Here is a 12,413-nt window from a genome sequence, read left to right on the forward strand (position 1 = left end):
TCCCCTGTAATGTTGATAGTTCATTTGTTTACCTTCTTTGTTTAGTAACCAGGCATTTTGTCTGTGGAAAGAAAGCTTGTTCAAAGCACACTGAAAATAAGTCAACAATTATTATCTACAGGCATGCACTTTAGAATCTAGAAAAACTGGACGTTTTGCTTGTGAAAGGGAGGTCAATAATTTATTGGACAAATTTGCTGACCTAGAAAAAGTGGGCCATTTCCCAAAGATTTTATGCAGTATCTGTTGATGGTTAGTTTAAAAATACTTTCTTTTTTGGCGGGTTTCAGGGTGATTATGGGAATTCTTTCAGGATGATAAGCCGCACCCCTGGTGAAAAGATGTGACTTATTTAACTGTCACAGTGTTGACGGTACTTTCTTTTTAAATTGTGAATTGCTTGAAAAGCTGTCAATTAATTAAGGGTAGAGGGTGAAGGTACAAGTCATTATGCTGTGGATAGCAACCAACATGCACATGTTTTATACAAATGTAGTAATCAACATTTATGCATGTTAGTGAAATTGTACTTTACCCATACCTCGTGTTCAATATTGTCCATTTCTGTAGACGAATAAGGTCCTCTAAGCATTCTCTCTCTCAGTGATTGTGAAGATTCAGGAAAGTGTTCCTGTGGTGGCTGCCCTAATGCTAAATTAGGTGGGATATCAATGCCAGGGGTACCTAATTATGAGAAAGGAAACTACTTAATTTTATTTCTTTTGTTTTGAGCACAGTATATACCGGTACATGTAATTTTGCATTGTAGATTCTATGTTTTTTCTTTTTTAAAAGCAGATTTGACATGACTGCCCTTCCATTCATTGGGCAAACAAGCAAATTATTTTGTAAGCTTGATCTTATTCTTTGAAATGTCAAAATATCAAACTCATTAATAATTCATAAGTCAGTCAGCAAATTGCATTGCCCCATTCTGGTCACACAGACCAGTTTGAAACCCAATGAAATACACTAATAAAAATTTATTGTTGATTACTATTAATGAATTTCAAACAGGAGTGACCTTTGAAATCAATAATTTCAAACACACGTGTTTTGAAATCAATTACTAATATTTCAAAAACAAGTACAAAATGGCTCTTAACCCTTTCACTCCTGTGGGGTTCCCCATTGACGAGTTTATCGTCTGGCGTTAGACAGAGTAAAATCTGTAAGTCTCAGTGGCCCTTACAGGAGTGAAAGGGTTAATTAATTATAATTCTGACCATTTGTTTTTATAATGCTTAGAATTCGGAAAAGCACAGGCCACACAATCTTCTTCCTCCTTCCAGCTTTTAGGGGGTCTAAATCTGCTCGCTGCAGTCTCCATCCTGATACAGCAACAAGTGCTTGCTCACAGTGCTCACATGCTTCTGAGCAACCATGAGGCGTTATAACTTCTTTTGCTGGAGAAGTAATTTCAAAAACTTGTGTGTCATGCTTCATTGGATATCCAAACCCACGAAAACATTTAAACCACTCGGCCAATGGCCTCGGGGTTTCAAATGTTTTCTTGCGTTTGGAAATCCAATGATCGAAGCATTGCAACTTGTTTTTGAAATATTACTACAGATGAGTAGCACAATCATGATGTACATTTGGGAAACCAGTATCTTGAACGAACACTTCAGGCCATATCTCCGCTCGTAAAAAGTGCTAGCCACTCACATTTCGCAGATATGCTTCTTACATGTTAAGTAACATTTACTGTGTAGATTAGCGAAATGGGTCGCTTAAGTTTAGAATAAACGGATTCGGTTGTCCACTTTAGGGACAAAAAATGGCGCGTCACGCGTAACACGCAAACTAGTAAGACAAGCACAACAAAGTTCTTCAGACGGCTTGTACTTTATTCCTCACAATGAAATCGACAACATATTTCACATACACAATGTTGCAACCAGTAAATAAAAAAATTGTGGTTAATTTCTCACCAATGACTGAGAAAAGAGGGCAAAAAGCACAACAGTCTTGAGCGTCACGCTCCTAAAATCTTCAGTGCTGTTTTGCAATTTGCGTCTGTAACCCACGGATGTTTTGTGGTTAGGCAGAATAAAATATAGTTCGAGAATGCTCATTTGTGGTAGTTGCTTTGGAGAAAGTTTTACCGAAAATTTCTCAGCACACGAGAAGCCAGAGCATTTTTTCTCAGTCTGAAACACTTTGTCCGCCATTACAATTTGCCTTAGGACCAAAGCACAACTTCGCAAAATGTCCTCTGTATCTTGCTTGTCCGAGCGGGTTAGACAGAGCGGGTTATAATCCAACCCCCCCCCCCCCCCCCCCCCCATGGATGAGGTCCATCAGAATTCCACTGGTAGGAATCTTTTTTCAAAGGCACCGACAAAAAAGTGAAGGGGTAGGAAAGGTTTTTTTCAAAGGGTTCCGACAAAAATCCGACCAGTAGGAATCTAATCATCCATAGGGGGGTTCGGATTATAAATGGAATGTCCCAGCTCACATTACAAAACCCAAACAAAAACAGAATGCTCACCTCATGTACAAATTACACGCCAAAGCTCAGAAAGAAAGAATTCAAATTGTGAAAGAACGAGACCTCTTTGTGAGTCTGAAACACTTCTTGACGTTCAGAGGTTGACAAAGCGAATTTAGAGCGTGAAAGAACCAAAAGTTTCCCCTTGCCGATCTGCCATTACCTTTCAAAACGTTCCCTCAGAGCAAGCTTTGCTACCAGGCCTTGACTTGTTTTTATCCAGTTAAACCGGTTTTTTTCCGGACTTCAGCCCATTTTGCCCTGTTTTTTGCAATCCAATCCAATTTTGTTTTTATCCACCAACATGGCAGAAATGACCACACACGGAATGCGTGGTCACATTTCACACAGGGAATGTCACACATTTAAAGGTATGAGTCATCAATTTCTACTTATACAATTTCTACTTGTACATTTTTTTAATCTAAACTGAATTTCCTTGTAGATGGTTTGTCTGAATGGTATCTTCAGCCAGGGAAATATAACTTTAACAGGGTCCATTATTTAAAATAATGTCCACTTCTGGGCTGAGCTCCGGCAGGCAAGGTATTAGCTTTTTAATTAAACAAGGTTTTTTATTGGGCGATTTCAACATTAATTTAATGAACTACCAACACCATCATTCTACGGGCCAATTTCTTGATGAAATGTATTCTAATATGTTACTCCCTTTGATTACACGTCCCACACGTATCACCCCTCACACGGCTACTTTAATAGATAATATTTTTGTGAACAATTTCTTTGTTCGTTCGAGAAGTGGTTTATTGTTTACTGACATCTCAGATCATCTTCCTGTTTTTTCTATTCATTCGGACAACACTCTAGGACATCATTCTAGACAAGATCCCATTTTTGTCCGAGATAAGAACCCAATTAATCGGTCCAAGTTTGTTGAAAAACTTGAGGGTGTTGAGTGGTCTTCACTCGCAGGTTACAATGATCCACATACTGCATACACCAGTTTTCTTAATAAAATTACCAAAATATACAATGACTGTTTTCCTGTTAGGAAATTGATTCCGAAGAAGAGATCTATTAAAAAACCGTGGTTAACTAAAGCTCTTCTCAAGTCGATTAAAAGGAAAAACAAACTTTATAAACAATTCCTTCATAAACCGACACAGAATAACAATCTACTCTATATAAGTCTTTCAAAAACAAATTAAATCACATTTTGAGATCGGCTAGACGATTATATTATGAGAAGAAATTAGAATATGCAAAAGCAAATACCCATGCTACTTGGAAAATTCTTAATGACATCTTGAATCGGAAGAAATCAAAGCCTAAAGTAAACTCAATATTCACATCTGATGGTCAAGAAATATCTGATCCAGTTATCATCGCGAATAAATTTTGTAAGTACTTCTCCAGTATTGGTCCTAACCTTGCAAAAGAAATACAATCTCATCCTTTTTCTCATAAAGACTTTCTTTCAGGATCTTTTGCAGAATCTATCTTTTTCAATCCGGCAACAAAAGAAGAAATTATTGTTATTGCTCAATCATTTGCATCCAACAAAGCTGCGGGTTATGATAACATTCCAATGTCCCTCATAAAGGAATCTATCCAATTAATCTCTGAACCTTTGGCTCACATTATTAACTTGTCGATTGCTCATGGCATTGTACCAGATCAAATGAAGATAGCACGGGTAATACCTTTATTCAAAGCTGATGACCAGTCGTTGTTCACTAACTATAGACCTGTTTCAGTTCTACCTAGTTTTTCCAAATTTCTTGAGAGAATAATTTATAACCGTTTAAATGATTATCTAACTAATTTAAATGTCCTTTGTGATGAGCAATATGGCTTTAGGAAAAATCACTCCCCTACACTTGCTTTGATTGATTTGTATGATAAGATTTCCTCTGCTTTAGATCGTGGTGATATAGCTGTTGGTATTTTCCTTGATCTCTCAAAAGCATTCGATACAGTTAATCATAATATTTTATTTGACAAACGGAACACTATGGTATACGTGGACTGGCCTTAAAATGGGTGAAAAGCTATTTTTCTAACAGATTACAATTTGTAGATTTCAACGGTCATGTTTCTTCTCGCTTTAATATATCCTGTGGGGTTCCTCAGGGCTCTATTCTAGGGCCTTTATTTTTCTTCTTTACATTAATGATATCGCCAATGCATCTACGGCACTACAACTGATTTTATTCGCGGACGATACCAACGTTTTTCTGTCTGGTAAAGATCCTGATTATTTGGTTAATCAGCTGAATATCGAGTTAAATAAGTTGTCAGTATGGTTTAGGGTTAATAAGCTTTCACTGAATCTTAAAAAGACCAGGTTCACAGTGTTCAAACCAAACCAAAAACGTAGAAGTTATAATTTTCAAATTTTGATAACTAAACAACAAATTGATCAAGTTAAAGAAACAGTCTTCTTGGGTGTGATCATCGATGAAAACGTAACCTGGAAGTCTGAGATCTCTCATGTGGCTAACAAAGTGTCGAAATCAATTGGAATGATACGAAATCAAGTTTTTATTTATCTTCATACTCTTTACGTGTATTGTACTTTTCACTTGTTTATCCTGACTTCTTTTACAGTAATATAGTTTGGGCGTCCACCTATAAAACTAACCTTGTTCGTCTGGTAAAATTGCAGAAAGAGTGAGGAGAATCATAGATAAATCTCATTTTAATGCTCATTCTGACCCTATATTATATTTTAAGAAACTTGGAATCCTAAAATTCCATGATCTTAACCTGTTACAACTTGGTCAATTCATGTTCTCCTATCAAATTCGAACTCTTCCTCCCAAGTTAGCTAGCAAATTCACTCTAAACAGTCAAATTCACACATATTATTCGAGAAACTCTCATGCATTTCGTCTGCCTTTCTGTCGGACTAACATTAAACAATTTTCTGTTTTCTATCAGGGACCTAAATTTTACAATTCTCTTGACATTGATATAATGAATTCTTCCTCAACAGCTTCCTTCAAGAAAGCACTTAAGTCATTCTTTTTTAACAACTATTCTGAAAATTAAGTATTTTGTTCTTCCTGTGTCAAATTGTTTTCATCCTGTAATTTTACTTTCACAACTGTTTACATATTTCAACTCCTTAATTAAATGACTAAGTGTTGTAATTGTATGATTCATTACCAACTTGTAAGTTCAAACTGTTTTTAATTTCCGTTCATTACTTTATATGTCAACAAGTTAAATAACTAAATGTTTTGTAACAATTGTATTCTCCGTTGCCAACTTGCATGTCCCACAATAGATAGATGCTTGACTTGGGGAGGCCTAATTTACATAAGCTTAGTAGTTTCTTTTAGGCCTCCTCGCCACCCAATGTAATTTCAATAATTTTGTCTTTTCATCTTCTCTTTTTTGATTGTTCATATTTGGTATTTTAATTTCTTCTTTCGTGGCCAAAAATAAATAAATAAATAAATAAAATAAAATAAATCAGGTTCACTACAATGGTCCCAAATAACCTAGGGTTTTAGTCCACTGGTCATGCCACCATGATGATAACAACTTTTTGACTGGTGTTAGGAGTTAAATTTTTTTGGAAGTCCTGAGACCCTTTTATCTTGCTTTTGTATGTTTTATATAATTTTGCTTACATACATGATTGACTGCATAAAAATTATGTGACTTGATTTAAGCGGTTGCTGTTGTTGAGAAGTTAGAGAGTAGTGTTTACATGTACCTGCATCTACAGTGAGTAGTGGGTGTTATTCCACCCAAGCATATACATGGTTTTCACCAGATGTCACAACAGCCATGTTGGTGCACAGAAAAATAGAGAAAAAAGTCTTTTGGGAAATTGACTCTATTACAATGCAAAACACGAGCCATAATAATTTGCTATTGTTTTGCGCACCAACATGGCCATCTCATCACGTGATTGAAAACTATCCATATTTACAGGGCATGAACAATCGATGAAATCAATGATCGGAAAATCAATCGATCAGTCAATATCAATCGATTAGTTATTGTTAATTGGTATCAATTGGCATTGGTCAATTGATGGCCAATCGATAACCGCATAAAAGTTGTCATGAACTTCATTGATTGCCACCGAACTCAATGTACGCAGTGCGTATGGTATTTTTTTAAACCCCAGTAGTAATGTTTGAGATTATAAAAATTTAACCATGAAAACAGTGTAAGACACGAACAAATTTATACACACCTTGCTCTAATCCATATGTCTTTACAAGCACCCAAAGAGATGAATTATCCAGGTTCCCAAGAGTGATTTACAGAGTAACACAGAGCAAGTTTGGCAGACAAAGCGTGGTTGCAACCTTGTTCCCAGGAAAATCACCTGAACACTAATTAGCTTTGATTTCATGCTGACAGGTCAACTGTGTACTGACCAATTACAATAAAGTTCAGCACACACAAGCAAACCTCAAAACCACAAACTAATAACACCTGTCAGATTATTTCCGGACTCTAAATTTTTCGTTTATTACACAAGTTTGACCGTCAAAGTTGTGTATTAAACAACTTTGACGGTCAAACTTGTGTAATACACAACTTTGACGGTCAAACTTGTGTATTACACAACTTTGACCGTCACTTTTGGCGGTCAAAGTAATGTAATACACAAGTTTGACCATCAAAGTTGTGTATTACACAAGTTTGACCGTCAAAGTTGTTTAATACACAACTTTGACGGTCAAACTTGTGTAATAAACGAAAAATTCAGAGTCCGGAAACAATCTGACAGTCCAGAAACAATCTGACAGGTGTTCAATGAGATTGTTGCTGTTTTCGGTGGGTTTCCCATGCCTGACTGGCTTCTTCCTTGCTACACAATAACATTTCACGGTTTTAAGGGAAAGCAAGTGAGTGTTAAAACACACTTGCTGGTCGCAGAATGAACACTCTGTGCCTTGTGCCACGTTTTAATTTTCTAATCGCGCGCTTCCTTTCGCAAAATTATCGCAAATCATAATAGCAAGTACCGTATTTACCAATGTATAAGTCGACCTTTTATGGCCTAAAAAGAAGCTCCAAAAATCGCCCTCGACTTATACACGGGTCAAAGACTTTGAGCCAAGTTCCAGCTAAGTAATTATTCAAACTTAACATAATAATGTTTTCTGGGCATAACGAATGCAGTGTACAAAAGCCGACAAGACTTCAAAATGAATGACAAAAGACTTCAAAACAAATGTAAGCAATTCCAGTTGAAATGAAAAAGAATTTGTCTAACTCTAAATGTTGAAGATACCCACAAGCACAAATATGAAATAGACACTGGAAATTTTTCGTTTTCCAAAGGCGGAAAGCTCAAAAAGGCATTTCTGTTTCTTCAAATAAAAACTCGATCGTTCAACGGCTTAGTAACCTGGCACTATACCTCGTGTTTGCGTGCAAGCATCGTCACTGTGTTGCGTGAAAATGCTGGTTGGTAATGAATGTTTTTTATTCTTTATACAAACCTTGCTGACTTAAATGCTTTTGCAAACTTCGTATTGTTTGGTTTATGAGTTTTGTTTTGTTTGTCATTTGAGAAATTATAAGTCAAGGACCAATTAAACCTTGAACATTTTCGCATCGTTCGCAAGTTATTTTCAAAGATTGACTCCTGTTCCTGTGATGTTGTGCTTATCTTCTAAAGCCCTTTATCCTTGAAAAACAAAACAGGGACCGAAACAGGTTAGTTTGAGGTTTACATGTTCGATTTTCTGAGAACTGTTTCGTAACTCAAGGACAAAATGCCCGCATATACAACAGATGCTGAACCCAAAACTATTAAGCGCTCGAGGCTCTGATTTTTTTGTCTCCACATTTCCAGAAATCGGAGAATACAAGATTAGTGTCCATGATTATTAAACAAAGTAATTAAGAAATTGCTTTTTTTGCCATCAAAAATGGGGGTCGACTTATACATGGGATCGACTTATACACGGGTAAATACGGTATGTCCATTAAGCGACGTAGCTATGATTTTTACACTTTCTCACCCGGGTTACCTACTAGATTGTGATGTCGACCTCCACGCTGTGTTTCACTAAAAGTATGTAGCCCTCAACTGGAAAAGATTTATGCCATGTTGATTCTTCAGATTCGCACGTTTTTGCCACGTGAATTATAACAATTGATGTCAGTCGATATTACTTAATACCTCGATTTTCATTGACCATTCATTGTTATTGATAATCGATGACAATCAATAATCACAAAAACTTACGCGATTGATTGACCATGGATCAATTATTAATATCAATCGATTAATTGATATTGATTGTCATCGATTGTTATCGATTGTCAACGATCATCGATTTCATCAATTGTTCAAGCCCTGATATTTGATGTAAATTATCTTTTATTAATCTACATATAATGTTTAACCTTGAATTTGAGGAGTGACATCAAAGGGAAATCCTTGGAAGAAATTCTGGAATATCTGCTCAAACTCCTGAAAAAACTCTCCTTCACTGCACCCCAGATCATCTTGATGCCCATGTTGTACACTCCCCTTCGTGATTCATGGGGCGTTGCTGCCATCCATAACGTTCTTCAAAATCCTCTTGAATATTTCTACAGAATTGCATAAATCACAAAGATTAGGCAGCAGAAAGAGAAATCGTTTACGCCATTTTTCACTTTCAAGTTGTTTTCCACATTTACCATGAAATCTTAATAACACATACCTGGGTATGTCGTTTGGACCTAATTCCTGTTTAAAAGGGCCGAATATTGATCGGAAAAAATCAATCAAATTGAACATCTCCCGATAACAAATGAGTTCAACAAAGAAGAAATTGCGTTGTGAAACAAACAATCTGGATCCCAGTGTCTTACCCTGCATCCAAAATTAACCGGTCAGTTGACAAAGAGAGAGCGCTAAGGCGAGCTACATTTTCAAGATGGCGGCTCCTCATAGTCCAAAATCTCCGAGGACTCCTCGAATTTCTCCTTTGTCGCCACGTCAAAGCGATTCTAAATCGAGTAAGTCGAGTATTAGCATGCTAAAATTTACATATATTTTTTTCGTTGTCGAACTCTGGATATATGCTGATTTATTCTTGTTTGTAAAGTTCATTGGGATGCCGAGATGGACAGCGATGCACTGTTTTCCAATCACACCATAGAAGAAATCCGAGCCGTGGAACAGAAGACAAGGTTTGTCTTGACATTTTTCTGCCAACAGTTGGCAAGTGAATTGAACTCTGTTTTACTTTTTCGGCAGGAGTGACATTGAAAGGAAGAAAGAGGACTTGCGCTTGATGGTTGGGTGAGAGAAACTTGAACAACTTTTGTCCTTATTAAGCTTAAGTTGTACCGGGAAGTTGTATATGTAAGTAAGATATTAAACATGTTAATTTTGTTGAAAGTGTACTCGAGATATAGCTTCTTCGTCGTACATTTTCCGGCTGGTCTTTCATATACCGGATCCGGAATAATTAATGGCCATGAAACAAAAGATTCGAACAAAGCAAACATAATATATAAGCGAAGTCTAATAAATCCACGGCCCCATAAGCTGTATTAGCTTTAAACCCACCGTGTTTTAAATAAAAGATGTTGTTGTTGCTGTAAATCGGAATAACAATGGTTCTTTTGTCCTCAGCGATTTCCGTCTGGTATATGAAAGTCTACCCCATTATTTTTTGCATAGGAACATTTTTGTGTCAAATTCTCTAATGGAATCATAATTGAATTGCCACAATGCATACACGCTTTGCGTGTGATGAATTAAGGTTATTGTTGAGTGTGGCTCTTCCAAAGAAATATTTGCTGATTTTAAGCCCGGGTGGGGGAATCCCATGTAAAGGACGGGGCTGCTCGTAGGAACTGTTGAAAAGAACCATCAGAGGTACCAAGATGCTGTCTTCTAGGCATGACATGAATTTTTTCTTCCCTTAGAAGTACCAAATTATGGGTTTTAATTAGACAAGATAAAAAATTAGTTAATAATATTGTCAAATGTCTCCTGTCATAATAATTATTGTTCGGCAATACCCTAAAAGGTACTGGTAAAGCTCCTGCTGTGGGCCTTTTGAGGCTGAACACCCTAAGAGGTACCAAAACCACTTTTTTATAACCCCCAGAGGGATTTTAAGCACTTTAACCCTTTCACGTCCAAACCAGCCTAAACCGGCCAGACGTAGTATTTTACACGTCAATGTAACACCAGACAATTTTACTCCTCAATGGTGAACCCTGGAGTCAATGGGTTAATTAAACTCATCGCCATAGATGAGCTTGGCCCGGATGGTGCAAGTATGAAAGTGGGAGGTGGTGCCAAGCAAAATACGAGCCTCGAGCAGGATGTGCAGGTATTCAGGGCAACCAAGAGAGTGGCAACCACCCAAGCCTTTGCCCCTGCAAGGTGCTTGGAAAGGGCGAAGGGCCTGCGAACAAGGGGTGACGTGGGACCTGTGCCAGATCCCAAACCCATCAAGCACCTTCCCCTAGCTCAGGAAGAGACAGAACTGCAACACTTATGCAACTACCGGTATTCTTAAGGCTAAAAGCCACTAGTGCTTGGCATCACAATTTTGCCGGGTAGCAAAAATCTGCACAAACTAAGAGGTTGTGCCAGTGCCTTGTTCACATACTGAGACCAGCGCCATTGCTGACCGCCTAAGCCCAAATAATAGGTACACCAAGCTGCACAATCGGCATGAAGCGAGCCACATAGGACCTCCAAATCCACAGGGCAACACAAACTGAGGAAGCGTCAGACTGAATGCATGAATCAAGGCCTAGAATGCGCAGGCAACCCTAGTATAATGGCTGCATGATCCAAAGGTCCGCAGACATGATCGCCTTGCCAACAAGCAGAGCAGTTTGATTCCATAAGTCGGACAGCATTAATCCATGTAAGCCAGACAAATTCTATAGCTCAGTGACAAAGAAGGTCAGATAACACCAGCCTCAGGAACAAGAGGCACGAGGTGTCAAACGATGGGAGAGGCGACGCCCATGTCTCAGATGGTGATCGAATATAAGACTGATAGGCATTGCTAGACCAATGGCCCAAGACTTGAATGAGGTGGTCAGGGATGCCACGACTTGTTGCTATTGTGGCCACACCAATATGAAAACTGTGGTTGGAGAAGTTCCCTGGGACTGTGGGACATGCCAAAATTTCCCTGATCCAACCGGTAAGGATAGCGTGATATAGTCTCCAACCATCTTGAAAAAGGAAGAGTTGGCCACCGGAATTGCTCCGAACTACCAATTATGCCATGACTGCCTGAGAGCACAGAGAGGAAAGCTTTCCCTGTCAATGTGGATGAAGCATTCTTTACGAAATTGGGTTGGTCTTAGAAGCTTTAATCCTCACTGGCAAGCAGGCAGGATAGGAAGTCTGAGTCTACGGAAATGTCCTGAACACCTAGGTGAAGATCATGGGAGAAACTGGCCAGATTGGTAACTGTAACTTCTGCTGATCACAAAAAAACCTGGTCTGGAATTGAGAAATTTAAAGGAGTTAAATATAATCAGCAGGATGTCATTAGCGATTGGCAATCGTTGAACTTGTGAAGATTCCTGGCTTTGTTTGATTCCCGTACTACCCGCTGTAAGTGGAGTCAATTGACCAGGGGGTCCGGGAAGCCCTCTTCAATGTGTATGGAGAGAACCACTGAAATATAGAAGCGCCAAAAAGGTGGCATACAGGCATGAGGTTCATTCGTCGGTATGCCCAGAATGCCCATTTAGCACAAAAGTTGACGAGATTCCTCTGGCTAGACTGCCAAGCCCTGAACCAAAAAGAACTGGCACAGTTGCTCTAAAGATGGCTGGTCAATTCCTCCAACAGCTGAGATGGGATAGACACTGGTAGCGAATGATCCTCTGGCGCCAGCCTCCTTAACCCTATCATTGGTTATGGGGAATGTGGATTCTGGACTTCAGACTACGGAATCGAAACTGGTTATTTACCAATATTGTAACGTTAAAAAAACCC

The 12,413-nt window shown here is 38.3% G+C and overlaps 2 protein-coding genes across 2 annotated transcripts in view; one reads left to right on the forward strand and one right to left on the reverse strand.

Annotated features, from left to right (window-relative positions):
- LOC138039081 (uncharacterized) overlaps positions 1 to 12,413 on the reverse strand; it is a 54,288-nt gene that overhangs the window by 21,872 nt on the left and 20,003 nt on the right. The gene's annotated exons all lie outside the window — the stretch shown is intronic.
- LOC138039076 (conserved oligomeric Golgi complex subunit 1-like) overlaps positions 9,320 to 12,413 on the forward strand; it is a 66,894-nt gene continuing 63,800 nt past the window's right edge. Inside the window, exons 1-3 of the mRNA XM_068885245.1 lie at positions 9,320 to 9,445; positions 9,535 to 9,619; positions 9,687 to 9,731. Of these exons, the coding sequence (XP_068741346.1) occupies positions 9,364 to 9,445; positions 9,535 to 9,619; positions 9,687 to 9,731 (212 nt within the window). The 5' untranslated portion in view covers positions 9,320 to 9,363. The remainder of the gene's footprint in view (positions 9,446 to 9,534; positions 9,620 to 9,686; positions 9,732 to 12,413) is intronic.

This window comes from Montipora capricornis, chromosome 2 (genome assembly GCF_036669925.1).
Source record: "Montipora capricornis isolate CH-2021 chromosome 2, ASM3666992v2, whole genome shotgun sequence".
NCBI lineage: Eukaryota > Metazoa > Cnidaria > Anthozoa > Scleractinia > Acroporidae > Montipora > Montipora capricornis.